The sequence below is a fragment of the Empidonax traillii genome, unplaced genomic scaffold (assembly GCF_003031625.1).
Source record: "Empidonax traillii isolate 1590-97213 ecotype Southwest subspecies unplaced genomic scaffold, ASM303162v1 scaffold892:size253994, whole genome shotgun sequence".
In the NCBI taxonomy this organism is placed as follows: domain Eukaryota; kingdom Metazoa; phylum Chordata; class Aves; order Passeriformes; family Tyrannidae; genus Empidonax; species Empidonax traillii.
In genome coordinates this window covers 43,067-65,201 of record NW_020956085.1, presented here as the reverse complement: position 1 = coordinate 65,201, position 22,135 = coordinate 43,067, and the positions used below count along the sequence as shown (strand labels likewise).

The 22,135-nt window shown below is 44.4% G+C and overlaps 1 protein-coding gene across 1 annotated transcript; it reads left to right on the top strand.

The window, feature by feature from the left end:
• The first annotated feature begins 18,538 nt into the window (after window positions 1-18,538).
• Window positions 18,539-21,747, top strand: CST7 (cystatin F). The gene is made up of 4 exons (XM_027902622.1): window positions 18,539-18,647; window positions 20,478-20,650; window positions 20,906-21,022; window positions 21,482-21,747. Exons 1-4 carry the CDS (start codon window positions 18,572-18,574, stop codon window positions 21,560-21,562), a joined length of 447 nt encoding a protein of 148 aa, XP_027758423.1. The 5' UTR covers window positions 18,539-18,571; the 3' UTR covers window positions 21,563-21,747.
• The last annotated feature ends 388 nt before the right edge of the window (window positions 21,748-22,135 follow it).

Below are 22,135 nucleotides of genomic sequence, written 5' to 3'. Positions count from 1 at the left end.
ACAGCCTGAGCAAATTAAAAAATGTGGTGTCTCTCAACCTGCTGGGCATCAGCTGCCTATGTCACAGAAAAAATTATTTCTCTCTCTCCTTCCCTCATTCCCAAAAGTAATAACCATCACAGGACATCCCTAGCTTCACGGCCCTGTGTATCCATGGGTTAGCACTCCTCCAGCAAAGCTGCCTGGACCTCAGACCATTGAGAACATGAACAGCAGAGACATGCTTGAGGTGAGCAAAAGTCCCAAACACTGAAACCAAATCTGTTTCTTGACAATAAACCTCCGTTCATCCACATCTCCAGCAGCCTGTCTCGCTTTTCCAACATCACAGTACAGCCTGCTGTTTCCCACATCCATCAAGCTGAACTGCTTGAAATTCGTCCACAGATGACAGGAGGAGATGCTGTGCATACGGATCTCAGGCTTCCAGTCAATGACATAAATTGTTGCCACCTCTCCCTCTTGCTAAGCAATCACAGTCAGGAAGCTACAAAAGTATAACTCTCTGCAGGCATGCCCTTTGCAGGGCCTGGCATTTGGGCTGTCCTGGTCTCCTCCTAGCAATGGGCAAAATAGTAGTAGATGGCTTAGTTCTGGCCATACAAATTCCCTGCAGTTTGCTTAGCTCTCTGTCCCCCTATTTGCAGTCTGTCTTGGTAGTAAGGAGTTCATTCCTGCTTTGCAACAGAAGCAAAACCAAAGAACCTTTTGAAGTCCAGATCAGGTCTTTTCTTCTTTTGGATTTATTGTTCTTGCTGTTGTTGCTTTGCTTGTTTTATTTTTCCAAGCCAAATATTCACTAGCAGATGCTCTCATTACCCTTTGTCGCAGTGTGTGATTTTTGCAAGTCACCTTTAAAGTGAAGTCTGCTGAATGTCTGCTCTCCACCCACTGCAAACCAACAGCCAGGCTTACCAGATGGCCTGTGAAACAGGCTGCAAAAAAACACAGAAGCTGTGTTTGTCATGCTATTGTGGGAATCTAAGACCCTGGTTCAGAGAGCAAACACAACATTATCGCAACGGGCAGGAACTGCAGCAGCACCAAATATGAGACTGCCCATTCCCTGCACAGCTGCCAGCAATGAGGGAATCTGGATCTCCAGGCTCTGACACAGGCAAAATCCCAGTAAATGACTGAGTGCTCGGAAGTATCTCATCTCTTTTCAAGCCTGATCTTGCATAGACTGGTGGGCTGAAGCCTGGAGGAGAAGATTGAAATTTCACAGAAAGGTAACTAAGAAAAGAAGAGGTGAGTTGACCTCTCCCGCTTTGAGGTATGCACATGACTTTGTCTTAGGGCATATTCACCAGGTACCTAGCATTCTCTATCTTACTGAGGTGACAGTACATGGTGATTGCATGCACTGGGACCATCCTGGGCAAGAGTGGCTCTGCACATTTAAAATCAACTTCCTCCTTGAAAGTCCCAGTTACCTGGAGTTTCCTATTAAACAGACTTTATTCTTAGCAGCTTTTGGAAAATACTTTGATGGTTTGTTTTCTGTGAACTACAGCTATCAGCCCAAATACAGACTATAAAAGAGTTCTTTGTATTGCCACGGGGACTGACTGATTCAGTGTAAGCACCAAGAAATACACTACTCCTCTGCCACAAGATTTTCGTCCCATGCTTTGGCTTCTTCTCTTTGGAGAATGCATAGAATCATTAAAGAAAAACCCAGACTCTAACAGCATGGCCAGTGCGATGTGTTGTGTCACTGCAGAATGGGCTCAAGGAAACCTTTTCCCTGACAGGACCCTCTGAGTGTTCTCTGCCAAGGCACAGACAATATGTAAAGGCACATCATCAAACTAGATACGTGCTTTAGGATTAAACTCAGGATAGAATCCCGATCCTGTAAGTTGCTTTATGTAGGTATGCTGCGGTCCCTGTCCAGAGCCCACTGCAAAATCAGGACCTCCTTGCACAGCAAGATGAACCATTTCAGGGAGCAGACTAAAGCAGTCGTCACTATCCGTGTCACAGTCTGAGCACCTGGAGGCAGAACATCCTCCTTGTTCTACTAATTGCTTCCAGTGCCAACAGCCCCAAACCCAGCACACCCCATGCACCTTCTTAACTCTAAATGATGTTTATTTTTCTAGCAAACATTCACAGGCCTCACACTTCCTTCACCCAGGGCTTTGAACTGCAAATGCATTTAGATCAGTTGCCTGCCATGACCAATGAGTCAAACTAACTACTGCTGTCCCCCCTGGACTTCACTGTTGTCAGCCTGCTGGCTACATAGCACTCCCTTTGGGCCAGATGCTGATGTTTTTATTCACGGCCATTTCCTCTTCCCACAGCTTGCTGCAGGTACAGTGTTAATACCCACTTCTGCCTCTGCACTTCCAATAGCATCTGAGTTGCTAACAGCTCAAATGAAATCTTGGGGTTTGCTCATGCAGGAAAGTCCCCCAAAGAACTGAGTAAAGCCCCATACAGACTCATGCAAGCATGGCAGCAATTTCTTCTCCTGATGAAGAATGTTCATCAGGATGATGCTGATGCTGATGTTCATCAAGCCGCATGCAGCCCGAAGCTCTGGCAAAGCAGTGTTCCTTCCCGACTGGCCAAACAGAGCAGCACCCACATGAACTGAAACACCCCCAATGAGTTTCCCAGATAAATTAGTGCAGGGCAATGGCCCACAGTTGCTTGCTGAACAGAAGGTCTGCATCCTCTCTCTCCATGTCTCCATGCTCATCTCTGGTCTGAACAACTCCTATTCGTCCTCTTCCACACCCGTCTGGGATGTGGTCTGCATGCATCCTAGCACATGGTTTACACCATGAATGTATAAATTGATATCTCTGTGTCACGCACACCTCACCAGCCCAACTTCCAAAGGCAATGGGAAAGCTGGAGGTGATCAAGTCAGGATATTGGTTTCTACTTCTATGCTCTCTCCAGGGAGAGAAAGGTATGCACCCTACAAGAACAAGCTTCAGGAAAGGCATGACTCTGGGGGCACTTCCTCTCTCTCTTCTGTCAGGATGGTCAGGGCAATGCTTTAAAAATAAGCACAAGAAGAGGGCCAGATTTATCATTTTATCATCAGTAACATCACCGGGGTTGTGGCCCTATTCTGTTCCAGGAAATAAGTGTCGTTTTAGACCTACCTTACTAATGAGATGGAGTTGTCTAAGAACGATTGTTACAACCAGTTTCTCAGCCAATAGAAACCACAGCAATTCTCTGTGTGCCCCACTTTACCCTTGCTAGAAGGCTCATTTATGACCCAAGACAACTGGAAGAGATTTCATATTGCCCTTCCCTTGATTAAGCACTCCTTTGAAAAGCAGATGTAAGTGTTTATGAGCAACATAGGGCTATTTCTCACATTTCATATTTTTTGGCTTCCTGGGCACACCAGAGGCAACAATAAAAGCAAGGACCCTACCAGGAGCATTCCTTCCTGCAGCAGAGACTACACATAGAATATTGTGCACGGACAGACATACAGAGTCCCACTGGTAGTGCTGTCCCCATTCTTTGTCATGGGACAAGTGACAGTCCCAGACAGCCCAGCACATGGGACTTGCAAGATCCTACTTGTCCCTCTGCAGAAACCACTGCCAGGGAGCAGAGAGGTGGGGGCTGAGTTGACAATGATTTGCAAAAAACACCTCTGTGAATTTCAGTAGTCCAAATATGTACCTAAACACTGATATTTTAAGAGACCCTAGTGAGTACAAATAACTTCATTTAGGTCTATTACCATGAAAATGGGAAGGGACTTTATTGACTAGTAAATAAAATCATATCCCTTTTGATAGCATATGGCACCCAAGGAATAGACATTTTTACTAGGGTATAGAAGCCAAGTTGCACTAGCAATAAATGTGTTTTATCATCCTGGTAGTGCACAGTAAAAGATTAAGATCTAATAGTTGAACTTTGTAAAAGGCACCCATAATCAAAAGTCAACACAGTATTTTATCAAACAATAATTTTAAAGGTGCTAATATTTAAAGTCCTTCTTTTGTGACTGTCATTTTTATTCTGAGGTGTTTTACTTTTCTCATTTTAATGATCTGACTATAAAATGGAGCTGAAAATGGAGCTGAAAATTACACAATGTTTCTCTTTAAGTTTGCTCAATGTGATTACCAAAAAAAGGTACTGTGTCCTGCCTGTGCATACAGGTCAGAGTGAGTTTCGGAGGTTTAGTTTTCTCAATGTGGATAGATCAAAATACAAGAAAGAAAACTGTAAAAGGGATGGGAAAATTACAACAATAGTGTTCACAGGGCCATACTTAGTTTGAATCAGGAAACTACATCAGTAGGAGACCATTCCATCAGTGACTTTGATTAGGAGAACAGGAAGGTCATGAATTTTGTTGAAGACACTGCTTGTTGACATAGCTGAAATAAAAAATACACTTTGCCTTTCAGTATCGTTCAACAGTGTCATTCCAAAGGTACTTTTCAAAGCATCATTCGGATGCTGTAAATCTTCCCAAAGAGAAGGGTTCCATCCCACTATCCATTCTCTAAACCTCCTCACAGCTCCACCTACACCACCCAAGTCACAGGGGAAAAAGTCAAGGACTGGGAAGATGAAGAATCTCCTTCTTTATGAGAGGATTGGGTTCAAGGTCATCTAAGAAACCTGGTGGGTCCTGAGGGAACTGGCAAATGAAGTGTTTTAGTCACCATCCATAATATTTGAGAAGTTGAGGCAGTCCAGTGAAGTTCCTCAGGGGTTGGTATCGGGACTGGCACTGTTTAACACCTTTGTCAGCAACGATGACAAGTAGGTTTGAGTGCACTCTCAGCGAATTTGATGATGACACCAAGCTCTGAAGTGTGGTCAACATCCTGGAGGGAAAGAATGCCACCCACAGGGACCTGGGCAGGCTTTAAAAGGTAGGCCTATGCAAACATCATGAGGTTCAACAAGGTGAAGTGCAAAGTCCTGCACCTGGGTCAGGGCAATTCCAACACAAATACAGGCTAGGCAGAGAATGGATTAAGAGATGCCCCGAGGAGGAAGACCTGAGCATATCAGTTGGTGACTTTGGACATTACCCAGCAGTGTGAGCTGGGCCCAGAAAACCCAACCACATCCTAGGCTGCATCAAAACCAACATGGCCAGAAGGTCGAGGGAGGTGATTCTGCTCCTTTTATGTGCTCTCATGAGACTCCACCTGAAGTACTGCATCCAGTTCTGAGACCCCCAGCATAAAAAGGGCACGGACATGTTGGAGTGAGTATGAAGGAGGCCACAGAGATGATACAGAGGGCTGGAGAACCTCTCCTGTGAAGAGAGGCTGAGAGAACTGGAGTTGTCAAGCCTGGAGAAGAGAAGGCTTCAGGAAGATCTAGCAGCATTACAGTACTTGAAGGAGGCCTGTAAGAGAACTGAAGAGGGACTTTAAAAAAAGGAGCATGGAGTGACCAGGGGGAATGGCTTTAAACTGAAAGTAGGTTAGATGATAGGAAGAAATACTTAGGTTAGATGATAGGAAGAAATACTTAGGAAGAAACACTTTACTGTGAGGGTGATTAGATACTGGCACAGGTTATCCAGAGCAGCTGTGGATGCCCTTTCCCTGGAAGAGTTTAAGGCCAGGCTGGATGAGGTTTTGAGCCTTCCAACAAAAACCATTCTATGTATGAGTCTATGATTCCATGACAAAAAGAGAGTTCTCTGCAACCATCTAATTTAAACCTTCTCAAATGCATTTTTAGTTTTATTAAGCAAGCCTTTGCACACTGACCAAAGAGTTCAGATCTTGCATTCTTAAGGTTAAGATATTGCTACCAATAAAAAAAAATAGATTGGGAGGATAGTAATTACTAAGGAATTACATTTAGACCAAAAACTACTGAATTTATTACCCTCTGTATGTGTGCAGCATAAAAGGAAGCAATACAGAAGTTTAAGGAGAAGAGGTGGGCAAAGAAACTTCTCTTTCTTTAATGATACAACAAAGAGGAAGCCATGCTCAAAGAATATCTGAAATCTGACTCTGTAAGTGAAGAGGGCCTCTAAGTACAGAACTCGCGTATAGATAATGGCAAGTTGTTCAGCAAGTGGTGTAATGCAAATAGCTCAGAGATGACTCTGCATTAAATGAGAGCACCAGGCTGGGAAGGATTCTATTAGAGAGCTGCCTTCTGTTGAACTTTATGCTCTACAGCCAACAGGTTTTATTCTAAACCTACCAATGCCCTTTCCACTGATGTACCCAGGCTTTGCCTACTTTGCCTGTGGAGTGTAATTCATATGGGACACTCTTGAAGGGTGGGTAAAGTTATCAGGCCCAAAAATACTTCCAAGGTTATATATGTCTTTCCACTTTGGGAGACAAAATCAACCGTCCTGGTGTAAAAGGACTCTTGCACCTTTTATCACTGCATTTTTGCTTGTGGACACTGTGCTGTAACCAGTAATAACTAGTAATGTGGACCAAGCAGAGGTATGCTGCCACACAGTACATCCCAGACCATTTCCAGATTAATAATGCCAGCTTCCAACACTGTGTTCTTTTAATGCACCATTCCTAAAATATTATAGAATTTTATTTTTTTTAAGAGCAACTGAAAGCTGGGAAATTTTAAATGACAGTTCACACAAGTTCTCTCTGAAAACCTCATCTATCTACCATGGAAATATGAATAGATTTTTTTCTAAAATGAAAATAGTTTCTAGGTTATCAGTGTCAGTGCAATAGCTTACAAAAGACACTCTGAAAGAGGTCCCAGTAAGAAGATGTCCTTGAAAAATGAAGAACTGTCAAAAAACAAAGTTTGCACAGATTATCTTATGTCTGCTGACAGCCTCTTGCCCCCACCGAGCTCACCCAGAGATGTAGCTCTAGGGAAGCCTGGTGTGCTTGTCTTTGGTTGATTTGTGAAGTGCCTGGAGGGGAAGGGCTCCTTGAGACCAGAGCAGATAAAAGCAGTAGCATAAGAGTACATGTGGCCACCATCTTGGCTCTTACAGCAGCTAAGACAGCAGTGGATCCATGTGGTGACTTTATCTGTCACTTTCTTTTCTTTCTTTCTGTCTCTTTCTTCTCCTAACTTCCTCTTCTCTAAATCTGGGTAACTTAAAGTTGGATGGGCTAGAGTTTGCTAAATCAGTGCTTTGTGAATTGCCTTATTTTATGTGGATGTTGAAGTAAAATTTGCCAAGTACCTTATGCTATCTTGATATTCAAAAGTTTTCAAGAGTCAGTTATTCAACCTCCTGAGAACTTTGTTTTGTTCTCCCCCCATGCTACCTCAGAGTATCAAAGTACCTAAGACCCTTTTAAAAAACTCATTGAGTTATATCAGTTACTGGAACATCCTGTGCTATTAAGAAGCCCTCTAGTACTTTCTCTCCCTGGGCAGTCATTTCATCAGACTTCTTTCTGACATAGTAAATAGTCTTGCAGTCTTATTTAGGTGCCACAATACAGCAGGGTTGCAGTCCTGACCCTGCTCCTGTACTTCTCCTATAGTTCCAGGAAAATATCCAGCTCTCATTTGGCAAAGACTGAGGGAAAAACTGCCACACCGAATACAAATTAACCACAAAAACATGCTTTGTAATCAGCCTGTTATTTCTCTAAAAGTCCCTATTCTTATATGATTATTGTGAGTTGTATAGGAATCATCTTTAAGGGAACATCACTGCCGTAATGGGAACATGGTAGGATGGCCAGAAAAATCCCCCACTAGACTTCTTGTGGAGATTCTGGGCTTTTGTGGGATTTTTTTGTTTGGTTTCATTTCTTTAAGAGGGAGACTTACATGTGTTTTGAACAGAAGTCTATTTAGGTGATACAGAAAGCAAGTGAGAACTGTGGTTTCCATGAGGGCAGCCTGTATTGCCATGTGGATGCAGCAGTAGGTGCTTGTGTAGTCCAGTACTATTCCTCCAATTCCCAGGGCAGAACTGTACACCTTGCCTTCTGACAGGCAATAGGTGAAGAGTGCATTTGGGTGAAGCATTCATCCTCCTCTGACCCCATTGTAACTAAGGCTGGTGGCCTTTGTTCTGATGTCTTGAATGAAACCTGAGCCTTGAAGAAAAGCATCTTTCAAGGACTGAGGAGCTCTAGAACTAGAAATGTAGGACAACTTCATGTACCGAATGAAAAATCTTTATTTAGTTTAAGCTACCCAAATACCAGCTTAACCTGCTCTCCCCAGAAATGCCTCAAGACATTTCTATTTGTTCTTGGACTCAATGGCTTGACATTCTATTCCTAGTAATCCCCATCATAGTTTGAAGTGGTGTTTGAGGCCAGGGTCTGCAGCAGCATGATAACGATGTTCTTACAGACGAGGACCATCATGCCTCATTGATTCAACATGCAGTGGTACAGCATGCTCCAGATTTCCTTCCTGTGGGCTTATCTGCACCTAGTCCATCCACATTCAACCTCCTTCAATCGCCAAAGACTGTCAGAAAGACCTTTTGACCACATCCTACAGGGTCAGGAGGATGAAAAGCATTGACATTCACTTGTATGGGCTCTTATGGTGACTCCACAGGCTGTGCCAGGGGCTGTTCCTTGAAAGAAAGAGAGCTGGGACCCCAGGGTAATAGCAAGACAAGGCACTATCCTCACCAACCAGGGTGCAGTACCACAGTGCCTGAGCACAGAGAGTAGAGCATGTCTAGTGACACTACCCAAGGTAGTGCTACAGTCTAGTGATCCCCAGACAGGTCTATACTGAAAAGGCAGGCTGATGATCAAACTGGGAAGCCACATCAACAAAGAAACACAAAGGTCAGCAAGGTGCAGAGCCAGGCATACCTACAGCACAGCTCAGACAAGGACTTGACTTTATTCACAGCCAAGGAGAGGAGATGCCAAAGAAGCTTCCCTCTTTTCTTTCTCACATCATTGTTTTCCATTTTAAACCCAGGTTACAGCATCATTAGATCACATTTGGCCTTAAGCACAACTGCCAAACACCTTAAAGGGGTAGGGGATGAAGTTGCAGTTGTACAAGTCATAGTGTGACCAAAGGCTCAACTCCTGATGAGACAGGCACCACACTGCTCCACTGCTCCCCCTTCCACAGATGAGCTTGTGCACCAAAGTTTTCAAACCTTTCCTGCACAAGTGCCAGACATAAACACTGACTGGACACAGCATTTCTTTAACCCTTCCTTCACTATTCTCTAGCAACCCAGCAAGGCATTTTTAGGAGAGGTGGTCTCCTCCTTAGAGCACCAAACTCAGAAGACTTCAAGGTATGCTTCAATTCTTCCTCTCACAGTGACATCTAGTGTCACTGAGAAATCAGCCTCTGATTTCTTCTCTAAATCAGCATCCTCCCCCATTCCAGCTCACAGCTTCATACAGATTTTCTTGAGGGTATTTTGTAGTAGGGGCTTTGTGCAATCTGATCCTCTGTACGCAAAACTGACTGCATGCAAAACTATTCCTGTTTCTGCTGCAGTGGAACAGCTCACGCCCCTGCTCCCTGAAAGATTAGACCACTTGAAAAGAGGGGAAACTGGAGAGAGCCCCTGACTCTGACTTTTGTAGGGGATAAAGACCACGCATCAGACAATCACAGGAAACATTCATCTTGCTTGCTCAGGTCATGGTGCAGGCATTCTTTCCAACGTAGCTGGTCCTAGTTTCCTTTTCAACTGAACATGGAGAATGACCTTTCCTCCTGGTTTGTTTTTTTTTTTTTCAAGAGTCAGACCACATGGAGAGCACCCGCTGCTTCTTAGGGTATGGCTTACCCGATTCCAGTGTCAGCCTGGCTCCAGTGACCAGTCAGTTCCCCATTTCCAGGGAGAGCCCACATCTACCAGGCTTATAATTCTTCCTAGCTGGAACCAGAGTTTGTCCAGTCTCTCTATTTCTCTAGGTCCCTTTTTTCCCTTTTTGACCTTTGCAGGTGACAGTAGCCTGCAGCACTGCCTTTCCTGATTCAAGAGAGCAGGCTCACTCTCAGTCTTCCCAACCCAAATGGAGAAGGCTTGGCTTCACTCCTTCTACATGAACTGATAGGGTTTACTGCCATCCCCCGGCACACATCTCCAGCCCAAGAGACATCCCTGACATGCTGTCACACAGACATTTATGTATGACCTGCAGAAAAGGTTTTCAAGCCTAATCTGATATCAGAGCAACCAGCAGTTGTTGATGTGTCCAAACTGTCTGCAACTTCAAATAACAGAGACTTTGGACAGATCTTGTGTGTGACAGGACTGGCACACAAAGCATCCCAGTAGTTTTACAGCTGGCTCCTCATTAATAGCTGCTGTTTATGCATAACAACACAAACAAATCCAAATCAAAGCAAAAAGCCATCCTGTTCACATATACACAGGACAAAAGCCTTTCATGAACTCACTTTGAGTACACGGTTGCTTCTCCCATTTAAACTCATCTACAGAAGACAGAAATAAAGTAGAATTAAATAGGTGGTGACTTATGGGTCACAGACCCTGTGAATCAAGACAAAACCCTCCTATTTACTGACTGGCTTTCTTGCAGGTCTGCAGAGCTTAGCACTGTGGTCCCAGAGCTGAGGCTGGGCATACACATCACGCTATTGGAGATGATTTACCATTTGACACTAATTAGATATAAAGTAAGCTCTAGGATGGAAACTACATTTCTGTCAACAAGAGCTTCACGTTCAGCTCGGCACCAAGTGCTTCTCTGAAAGACGCAGTTTCAGTTCCACACCTGGGAGGCCAGCAGAGGAATATTAACTCTTTTGCTTCTGCGTGAATCCCAAAAGTCTAGCCTTATGTGCCAAGCTTTACCTGCTCCAAGGTTAACACCTGTCATCTTTCATCAACCTCAAGAGGAACCCCTGTCCACAGTGCACAGGACACACAGGGTCCTGGACCCTCAGCCCCATTCAGAGCAGAAGTGCAGCTTACAGACAGAGTTCAGTTCTTCTCCACCTTTTACTTTTTACCCAGCTGTTCTACAAAGAAAAATATATTCCCACAAGAAAGAAAAGACAGGTGTTCCCAGCTCTTCAGTGATACATCTGCTGCCCTGAGTTTTCATGCAAATGTCTTGGTTCTTTGGCTCTCTGAATAATGTCTTCCTACAACCATGCAGCCCTTGAGAGCTTCTGTCCAAGTTAGTTGATGAGGCCTCTCATTAGGCAAAGCCAAACACATACTGCAGGATGAGGGTTCCTATGCTAAAGACATTTCTATTTCCGCTGCTCTTGCCTAAGCCTTTTAAATACTTTTACATTTACCCTGTAAATCTCCAAGTTTGAGGATTTTTTTTTTTTCTGCAAGGAATTGCTGGATAAATTGGTAGCTGCACCATGCTGCCCTGCAAATCGCAGATCTCTTTTCACATCTGCTATCCCTACCTGCACAGTGTATTTATGGAGGACAACTTCTTTCTCCTCTTAGGAGCCTCAGCTCAGAGGCCTTTTATCAAAGTCTGTACTGATTGGATTATGAGATGATACTTGTTCAATGCTTCAAACCTGGCTGATGCTCTCCTTACCACTTATCTTCAGTGCCAGCAGCCACAGCCATGACATTACCCCGGACTCCCCCTGGACATTGTAAGTCCACTTGCTTCCCACCCATCCTCTCTGTCAGCTGAGCACTGCTGGCACATATGTGGGGACCAAACCACTGGCATAACACCAAGAGAAACTGCTCATTGGTGGGTATCCCATGCCTGTTGTTCCCATTTTCTCTGGCTCCTTATGCTTGGGTGATGATGTTGTGCTGCCTAGCAAGGAGGAAAAGAGCAACCTCTGAGAGTGTCATGGGGATTTTTCTCACACCTCAGTCTTCATAATAAATTCTCCAGCTCTTTCCATCTCACAGAGGAAATCTGCAGGGTCTCAATCTCCTTATGTCTCAGGCAGCTTGTGGACAAAGTAACCATAGTTATTCTCTGTTGGGGAAAGCTGTTTCTGACAGAGAAAGCTGCTCACTGGTCTCTGCTGAAACTCTCTAAGCCTGACACCCCACTGTCTCAGAAAGGGCAGCAGCCTGAAGAAAGAGAAAATTATGGGAAAACATAATCACTACAGGGTCAGCTTCAAGGATGTCTGTTCCCCTCTTGCATCTCTGCTCCCATTGCCAGAGATGACTCACTTTTTAGTTTTCACCCTTGGGCATAGCCAGCAAAACCAATAAGGACCACAGGGCAACACCAGGGACACACAGCTTCCCACTCCATTGGTCTTATACAGAAGAAACATCTTTGAGCCAGAGCAAGGACTCCGGTCATGGACCTAGGGGGGATGTGATGGAGCTTGGCTGCACCCAGGGCACATATTGCAAAATGAGGTGTACTACGTGTGCTGGGAAACCAACACAGCCCCAGAGGGAGATCAGGAGATAACACAGAGCTTGACCCCTTCCCACATCCTGCACACAGCACATTTTATCATACTCCCTTGAGGCACTACATTGAACAGCAGCCCTGTTCAACAGCAGCGCAATCCAAAGCACTCTGACTTTCTCTAATTGTATATTTCTGGTGGATAACAGAAAAAAAAAAATAAACCCAAAGTGTCTGAAAGAGCTCATTTCATAGTATTTTGACATTGAAAAAAAAATCCACAGAAAATTCCCAACCAGGGTCTGCAGCATGGCTAAATTTATTCTGCCAGTCTACAACAGCGAGGAGCACTTGTTTATGCCAAGAAAAGTGCAGAAATCCTATAGGACAGGGTAGCCAGCCATCATATTTTTCCCTGACCAGCACTACTCAGCTCACATGGCACTTAGCATGAAGGCTAGTGTCATTTTTGGATTCTTTTACAAAACTTAAACACAGCTCTTTGATCCTTGTTAACTACCTGGTTTGCTTCACAGGCACTAACTATGCAGGTGCTGTTCATAATTGTCCTCTCAGGTGGAGCTATTTTTGAGAACACCCTTTTGTCTGTAGAAAGGGCCATGAAACTTTAGCTTACTGCCAATGATCAAAATCTTCCTTATGCTTTTATTCATCTCCCACTTCTACAGGCAGTGAATGGCACAAGCTCTATGAGCAGCCTCAAATGCTTCCTCCCAGGGAAAGATGATACTGTTGATTCACACATACACTAAACTCTCCAAATACAATGAGTGCAAATTTTTTCTCTCATGACAGATTTCTCTCCATTACAATCCTGTTGTAATCTTTTCTCTATTAAGCTGATAAAGGGGAAAAAGGGTGAATGCAGGAAAACACATGCACTTACCTTTCAGTGGGAGTGGAATGGCAAGGATTGCTGTTAAACAGGTCTTGTTGCGTCCAGGGAAAAATCATTAAGCCTTGATGGATTTCTCACTTTTGTCTGCATAGAACTGTAGAACACAGTCACATTTTAAGCAATGGATTTCAGCAGATAATAATTGTGTGGCTCTTCATGTCTCTGCCCCAACTGCAGGGAGAAGCCTGGTGGCTGGGAAGGGAGAGGGACTTTGCTGCCCTCAGCCTGGGCTCCCCATGTACTTCACATGGGAAAGGGGCATTGCAAAGCTAACACTGCCTAATGTATCAATATAAAGCACCCAGGTGTATTTGGTTTAAATGTTATTAAGGACACAATTTTCTGCTCTCAGTGGGAGAACACAGACTGGGGCTATCAGATCCAAATCTCATCAGTGCTGAATAGCTGGGTACCTGCCAGAGAGAGAAGCTCCATTGAGTTGTAAATGGGATTTTCAAACACAGTTGGAGAGCACAGATTTATCCTCCTTCATACTGGGAGACCTGCAGCATGTGCTTGCTGCATTGCAGGCCTACACTGCAGCACCAATATGTCTCACTGTGTTGTGCACTTGCTTCTTCATGGCTTGTTAGGACTGATCCTGAATACAGAAAACACAGTGTTCATCTGAAAAGCAGTCCTTGACAGCAGCCACCTTGAGACCGCCTCTCACTGCGACGCCTAGTTTGGCCACATAAATGGCTGTTTAGCAGCTCTAACCCTCTGCAACTTCCCCTGTTGAGCTCATATCACAAAATCTCCCACCTCTGAGACAACCCCTTCCCTCTTTTCAAAGAAACAGTGGCTTTCTTCCTTCAGGGTGACTCTAATGGAGGAAAAGCATCTGTAAGGAGCAGCTTTAAGTGTTCTCATCAGTAAAATAGATAGAGACTTGCTAACTACTCTTAGTTGATCGCTGTGGTAGCTGGTGTCTAACAGAGAGTTCACAAGTTCATTTGGTGAGTGTTCTCCACAGACCTCTTGCCCAATAGACCCTGGTCCACAGCAGGAAGCTCCAGCACTGCTGAAACTCAACTATTTAGCAGCACTGAGCCCAAGATTAGCTCAGCTGGTTAGAATATGGTGCCAATAACACCGGGGTTGTGGGTGTGAGCCCCATATGGGCCGTTCACATAAGAGGTGGACGCAGTGCCCGCACAGTGATCCCTGTGGGTCACTTCCAACTCAGAATATTCTGTGATTTAGTGTCTGCCTAACCCTGTGGCTCTGCCCAGGCAGTTTTCAAAGTGATAAGACATATTTCTATGTCAGTCTCCAGAAAGGACTACAGCCAGATAAGAGAACTAATGTTTCTGTGCTCTTCAGATAGAGAGGATGGGAGGTTTGTTCATGTCAAAATTACTACAATAGCCTCAAGGTAAAACATGGAGGGGTCTTTTCATATGACCCATCCTATAGGTAACCCACAGTGCAATCTCTAGGCAATATCTGCACTGCAGCTGATAGTGCTTCTGGCAGATAAACTGAATGATGTTACAGTTGTACTCCTCAGCCCAGCCAGTAATTTCTTCTCTCCTGTCTTCTCAAGAAATATACGGTAACCAGATTATCTTCAAGTCTTCCAGACTGCTTTCATATTTAATGGAAATTCAAAAGTTATTGCTGGTATTAAAAAACAGATGCAACTGCATGAGTCTTGATCCCTTTGAAAAACATTCACTTCTGCAGTGGAGGCACAGGTGGGGTGCTGGTGAGGTACAGAACATCTGGCAGAAAAGGCAAGGGAGTATGAGGCAAATTCTCTGGTTTGAGGCCAACTCACCAATTCCTGCTATTCATCCTATTGTTAGCGAATACACAAATTCACAACTGTGTGGCTATTCACATATTCACACTGCTGACGTAATGCCACGTAGGGGCATATGCTCTGTACCATTATTCTCTTTCCTGTACACCTCATCAAACTTATTCAGCCACATACCTGCTCAGAAGGGATCCTGTGGCTACTGTAAAGCTGCTGCTATATGAACTGCATGGTTTTCCATTTAAAAAAGGCTGGCTAGTGAGGTGTTCCTGCTGTAGGAGCAGCTGAGTCCTCACCTCAATTCCTTACCCTTGTCCTTATTTCTAGAACTGTCTTTCCCATGCATCTCAACATATTTCGGCATCTGCAAAGTGCAGGCCTTGGGTGTGCAAGATGTCATACCCACTTCTTTCAAGTTTAAGGCTTAAAAACTGAAAATTAAATATTGTGGATTGCATTTACAGGAGTATAATTCCAACAGGATCCCTTGCAAGTCCAGTTGGCATTATTCCAGGAAGCCATGGTAGCAACTGCTGGGTTGTGCTGTGTGGAAACAGGTCTGGCCCTGAATAACAGAAGGAAAAAGTGATGATGAAGTTCTGTGTCATGCACAAAATGTAATGGAAATCAAATATCAATACTGTGGATTTTGCTTCTTCAGTAAAAAAGAGAATATAATTATATCCTTGGCTTATGGATAATAGAAGTTTGGTGACATTTTTTTTTTATTTTAATCAAAAAAGTCCCCACATTTACCCACTGTTTCCAAAGCCTCTAGTAACTCACACCAACAGTGAGAGAAAGAAGGTAATGACCCTGCAAATTTCCTTGCAGAAAAGAGAGGAGGCTTGGTATAAACTTGCAACAAACATCTCCCAATCACACAAAAAACCAAACACGAGGGTTCTCATGGGTGTGCAAGACTTTTAAGGCCTATATAATCCATCTTAATGAAGAAATATCACAAATTTGATTTAGACTGGCTCAGGATTAGCTATTTGATTAAAGCAAATGCTCTGTTTACTCTGGGATAATCATTGAGTCTTTCCTTGCCCACTTACTCTCATTCTCTCCCTGTTCAGGACGTCTGCTCACACAGAAACAGACACATAATGGGAAATTTAGCGAGTGGAAACTACTCCACAGAGTTCCCCAAATGCCTTGTTCTAGAGTGAAGGAAGTGAAGTGCCCATGTGTTCCAGGGAAAGTGGATAAAATTCCTATCAGTGACTTTGAAGGATCTTCAATGATAAGAGTATCTGACCCATTTTCTGGGCTTACATGTCAGACAAGGATCATGCTCCTCCATTCCTCCTGCAGATGGATTTGGGGTACAGAGCAGTATTCTAGGAAATGACACCTGTTTGGAACTAGACATCACAAAGGAACAATAGTCCCAGTCTCCAATCACAGATTTTTCCACAGCACAAAAATTTCCAAGGGAAAAAAACCACAGGTATATCCATCTAGAGGAGTTTGCTGTTGTTTGGCTGTTTTGGGGGGGAAGGAGCTTTTTGATGGGATTTTTGGTGTCATGTTCTTTGTGCTTTTTACATAATTGTACCCAGCACTATTAATACTACTACTCATCAGTGAGTACTCTGTTACTTCCCAGGAGAAAAGAACTGGAGAAATTTCCTCAACAAAATCATAAGAAGGGCAATAGAAAAATATAAAACTTGGTGTGGAGGAGCTGCAAACGATCGATTTTACGGAAAGAAGGAGAGGCGGGGGGAAAGGCGGGGAAAAATGCGTCCTCCGAAGAGGCAAGCTGTGCTCCAGCACCGGGAATTACCGTCTGGTGCCCTCTAGTGCCATCACCGAATTAAGGTGGCATTGCGACTCCACAGCTACACAGCACCACGGCTCAGTGCAGTCGCTACCTCTGCTAGTCACCGTCCCCACTCACATCAAATGCTGTCCAAGGGCTGCTCATGATGCCCCAGGAGCTTCCTTAAAGTGAGGAAAGAATCTGCGCTTCAGCAAGATCCCCCCAAATCACTCACAGTAGGCCCTTTGCAACTCAAATCAAAAGGCCACTGTGAGCACACCAGGAAGCCAAAGGAGATGTGATGGAGGTCCTGCAGGACCTGAACCCCTTTCTGGTTCATCATGTGGTAAGGATCTGGTGACGAGGGTCCCAACCATGCCCTTCTTGCATGTTAGAGGACCAGATTATAGGCTTGGGAAGGCACTCTTCCAGAGTCTCTCAGTGAGGTAGAAACTGTAGACCACAGTTCTTCAGGAGAAAGGGAGGCCTGAAAATACCCAATTGAGTCTCTACCTGTGTCACAGTCATGGGACAGGCTACTATGTCAGCTCAAAAAAAAAAAAAAAGAAAAGGAGGGGGAGGAGGCAAAACCCTCTCAATACTGTCCTTCTCATTCTGTCTCAATGTTTTCCATGGGGTTTGGAGTATGATTCAGCAGATTGGACTTTACTTGAGGCAGTCTTTGGTCAAAAAGGAGCAGGATTCATTGCTGGGGCAAGTGAAAGGCAACCATCACCTTCCTGTTCACCTGTGATAGCAGAAATAGAAACATTACTCACAGCATTCTGGTATTCTCAAGTAATCTTAGAGAAGTCCTAGAGAATCAGATAAGGGATATATCTCAAGCAAACAAAAACTTTGTTTCTGCTGCTTTTCGGTATCACTTGAAGCAAATGCACACACACAGACTGAGATCCACCCCTTCTAAACTCTTCAGGGAGGCAACGGTTCATCTCCCAGTCTCCTGAATCTGTCAGCTGGTTCTTTCAGCTAGACCACAAATCTGGCAACTGAGCCCTGTCTCCAGTTTTTCGAGCTTCTCAGCATGGGCCAACACTCCCTAGAGAGCACCGCTCTGGAAACCAAGTACTGACACTGGGGAATCCAATCCTAGAACTGAAAAGTTCTGCAAGCCAGAGAGACAAAATACCTCTATCCTCATGTTTCCCTTGGTTTCTGCAGAGCACCTAGAGAAAACCTCATCATCTCTGAACCTAACACAGCCCTTTCCTCTTGTCATAACACCTTCTGTAAATGTAGGGCACGATGTTCTCCTCTGCCATCAAAACCAAAATCTTCTCCTACTGGCTTTGCTCCACTCAGTCCCCTTGGGTAGGTAGCCCTAAAACTTTTGTGTGACTTTCACCCAAACCCCACATCTCCACATCAGGAGAAGCAAGACACTGGACTCATCATCTCTGTCAGGCTTCTCCTCATGAAGATGCACATACACAAGCCAAGGCCTACATCCACAGGGCTCATTGCCCATCTCTTGGGGATTAAGTTTCCCCCTCAGTCTTAAAGCACATGACTGTTACACTCCTCACCCCCACACCATTTCCCAGTGTTATGTCACACATACCTGCCTACGCTTCTGCACAACCCCTGAGGATCACAAAGCAGAAGTCCCTGTCTAATGCAAGGCTGGTGCTGCTATCACCAAGCCAGAGCTTTGTGGCTGGGCTTCGATGTATGTGGTCATCAGCAGGAGGCAAAGTCGGCGTCAGAGCTGGGATGACTCAGAAGTTTTAGGGTGATTTTTTTTTCTTTCCCCCACAGCCAATAAGAGCACTCACAGAGGCATAACTTCTCCAGCAGGAAGTAGGGCAGTCACTCCCCTGGCTGAACTGGTGGAGATGGCAGTGAACTTCATCTACAGTTGTATTGCACTTTGCTGCTTAACACTCTGGAGCTTCAACGGGATTTCAGGTGGTAAGAGTGGAAAATAACTGCTGTTTTCCTTGTGTTTTAGGTTCTGTGAGGGCTGCTACCTCATGCACTGGTCAATAACAGCCCTTCTCCAACTGCTGTCCATGCTCAGTTCAGACCGCAGCTGAAAATCTAACTGTTTAAAAGATTTTCCTTGTACTTAAGCCTGCTCTCTCCATGGATATCATTTATGGATTTTAAAGTCAACTTACAGTTTTAACTCATTTTGTCAGTGTTTAAACTCTGCATGACCTTAAATACTAAATCTAAAGATTGTGAGTAACAACTTGATTGCTAAGTACAGATGGGCACTTGAGTGCCGATTAGCCGACTCTAATGAAGCATTTTTCTGTATCGTTTCTTTCTCTGCTGAGCAAGGAAATTCTTAATTGCAGCTGCCCTTAAATCTTTAGAATGGGAGCTGCAGGCAGGCGTGTTTTTCTCTGAAGGTTTTAGTTGACTTCAGTTTCACTTTGCCTCCCATATACAGAAAATACTGATGCACTCGGAGACGGTGTTTGGTTAGCCAGGAGATTTTTGTTTCTGCTGTGGTTTCCTTTAGGTGTTGCAGAGGCATGCAGGAACTCTGCTGCATCTTAAGTGTAAAGATAAGGTCTAGCCTTGCTTCTAGTAATGGGGAAGAGGTTTTGAAAGTACCTGATGGGAAAAAAAAAATCAACTTGTTTCGATCTGCCTATTTGTTTCACTGCAGACAGAGAGAGCATCTACAGGATTGCTCTCTCATACTGCAGAAACAAGGTCTCAAAAGTATTACTTAAGGAAGAAAACACAAGAGAGGTCCTCTTAATACAACATTCAGCTCATCTCTGCAAGAACAGTCCTTGCTTGCTTTATAACAGGGATTGCCTGTTAAGTTTGAGGAAGAAAAGAATCTAACCCTACTATCATCCACCAGGAGGAACAGGAAGAGGGCTGGCTTCTCGCTCTTTCTCTCTCTTTTCACATTTACAAATCTAGAAGCAAGGATGGAGTCTGAAACATTTATGCTCTGGCCCTAAGCATCTACTGGTAGAGCTGCAAGAGTTTTCTGCCCAAGTCATGAGATGACATCCTCTGGACCTCTAAGTATTGTAGGTGCCTGTCCAGGTCATGCAGTACCTCTGCTCCTGCCCAGGCCTGGATTACAAGCATTTCAGCAATACTGCAGATGCAATGCAAAGCAGAGCCCTGCACTGCTATCTGATCCTCTGAGCCATTCTGCCTTGTGCCTGGAGCTGGGCCATCACCTTACACAAATTCAACTTTTTCAGGTAATGGCTCAAAGGACACCCTCTCTTTTGTCAGCACATACAATGAGGGCATCTTCCCCTCACCCTGATCACCATCTAAATGCTTCTAACATAACCTCAAGATGCCATCAAAGGCTTAAGGGTAGTGTGGGTGAGAAAGAACTTATATCTGAAAGATAAGATACACAAACTAAGAGCAGCAGGGCGCTCTAGCCAGTGTTTGATATGTTACCAAAACTACACTGTACTCAGAACACCACGATCTATATTTAGATTCAAAGTCAGTTCTTCTATAAGTTGGGAGTTGTACCAGAGACTTTTAAATAATATTTGTGATACTCTGGCTTCTTCTAGAGTCAGTTTGAGCTCTGCTGTCACTTCTGGCAGCAGCTCTTTATGTCACTTCATTCCACCAGACTGTTTCACCATTTCAAACATAGAAAGGAAAATTACTTTTAATTGATGTGAGCAGAGTCCTTCTGAAGCACAAATGCATTGGACAAGCAAGAGGGTTAAGAGGGCTAAAGGTCCCACCCTTTCAGCCAGCTGGTGTGCTTTACAGTCATGTTTTGTGTTTTTTCAGATACACACGTACCACCACCTCATTCAACCATGAAACCTGGCTCCCCTATCCCAGTGAACATCAACAGCCCTGGCGTTCGCAAGGCAGCTCGCTTTGGGGTTTATAGATACAACAACAGTTCCAATGACCTCTTTCTGTTTAAGGATTCACAAATAAACAAAGCCATGGTACAGGTAAGAAGAGCAGACCTCTGGTGCCCCTTCAACCCATTTTGTAATTGACCCTCCCATGGCACACCCAAGACATGGCAGCCCTGATCCTCCTCAGGACTGCTATGAATGCCTAAAGCTGTCCCGCTATCGCCTGCCACGCAGGAGGGCTCTGTGTAGGTGACATACAATTCTCAGATGTAGCACTTGATTCCTAGCCAAAATTTTAGCATCTCTTTCCCCTGCCCTGACTTTAATGGAGGAAATTACTTTCTCTAGATTGTCAGAGGGCTGAAATACATGCTCCATGTGGAAATCAAACGCACTGAGTGCGAGAAGAGGGAGCACCCCAGCCTGGACAGCTGTCACTTCCAGAGGAAAAAAAACCTGCAACAGGTGTGTCCAATTCCTTTGAGGTATTCAGTAACTGCTAGAGTAACTGGAGGTGATTCTTGGCCATCTCTAACTGTATAATCACCTTCAGACCAGCTCTGCCAAGTCCCCATAGATGTACAAGCCTCTTCTTTGCAGAGCCAGCCAGGGTGAGGTAGGATTATCACCACTCAAGCATCCAGGGCCAGCTCCTGTCTGCAAGGAGTTGAACTGGACACATCTACCTAGCCCATATCCCTGGGTAAAAGTGTGCAGAAATACAGTAGGTGCTAAATCGAGGTTTTCTGGGTGGGGGAAATCTTTACACAGGCTTTCCTGCTAGACATCATTACTTAGCAAACAGTACTTTTCCTGGGATAAAGCGGGCAGACAAAAAGATGCTCCTGCCCCATCATGGCCTGCAATGCTGAGACCAACCCACAGACACCTGAACTTTCTCACGAATTCTCCTTTTATTTGCAGATGCTGAGATGCTATTTTGAGGTCTGGATAACACCTTGGTTACAGAAAGTACATGTCCCTGTTGTTCACTGTCACCAGTAGCTTTCTCCATGAGAGCCTGATTTACAGGGGATCTACCACCATGAGTTTTTCCTTACCTGGACTGTCGACATCAATACTGAAGTGGAGAATGTACAGAACCACCCCAGAGCTTCTCTCTCAAAGTACTTGGTCCTTTTTTCCTTGAGAAAGATGCTCAAAAGTAACAAAGACCTGCCTTGACTGAATGTATTGCTATCCAGTTGTGTATCTCTTTTTCCAAAACTAAAGTGCACATGACACATATTGTCATTGATTCAATAACGAGCCATCCACGCTCTGGCTGCATTTTCAAGCACACCCAGGAACTTGGTTTATTCTGTAATAACCTTCACAAAGCCATGATGGAAGCAAGCCTAAACCACAGCATGTGTGACTACGACACCAAGGAAAGCTTTACAACAGTGGGATAGTTTGCCTGGGTATGCACATATGCACAGGTTTTAAGAGTCTCCTGTGCTAGGGAAAAGGTTAAGACATATCTGTCAGGAATGCAAGAGGTAAACAGAAGTTCTTTTTTCAAGACAGAAGTACGGATAAGGATGTCTTGAAACACAGACAGCCCAGAAATTACAC

Coding starts and splice junctions, on each gene's coding strand:
- CST7 (XM_027902622.1), top strand. CDS start 18,572: ATGGCAGTGAACTTCATCTACAGTTGTATTGCACTTTGCTGCTTAACA. Junction 20,651..20,905: donor TAAACAAAGCCATGGTACAG/GTAAGAAGAGCA, acceptor TACTTTCTCTAG/ATTGTCAGAGGGCTGAAATA. Junction 21,023..21,481: donor GGAAAAAAAACCTGCAACAG/GTGTGTCCAATT, acceptor TTTTATTTGCAG/ATGCTGAGATGCTATTTTGA.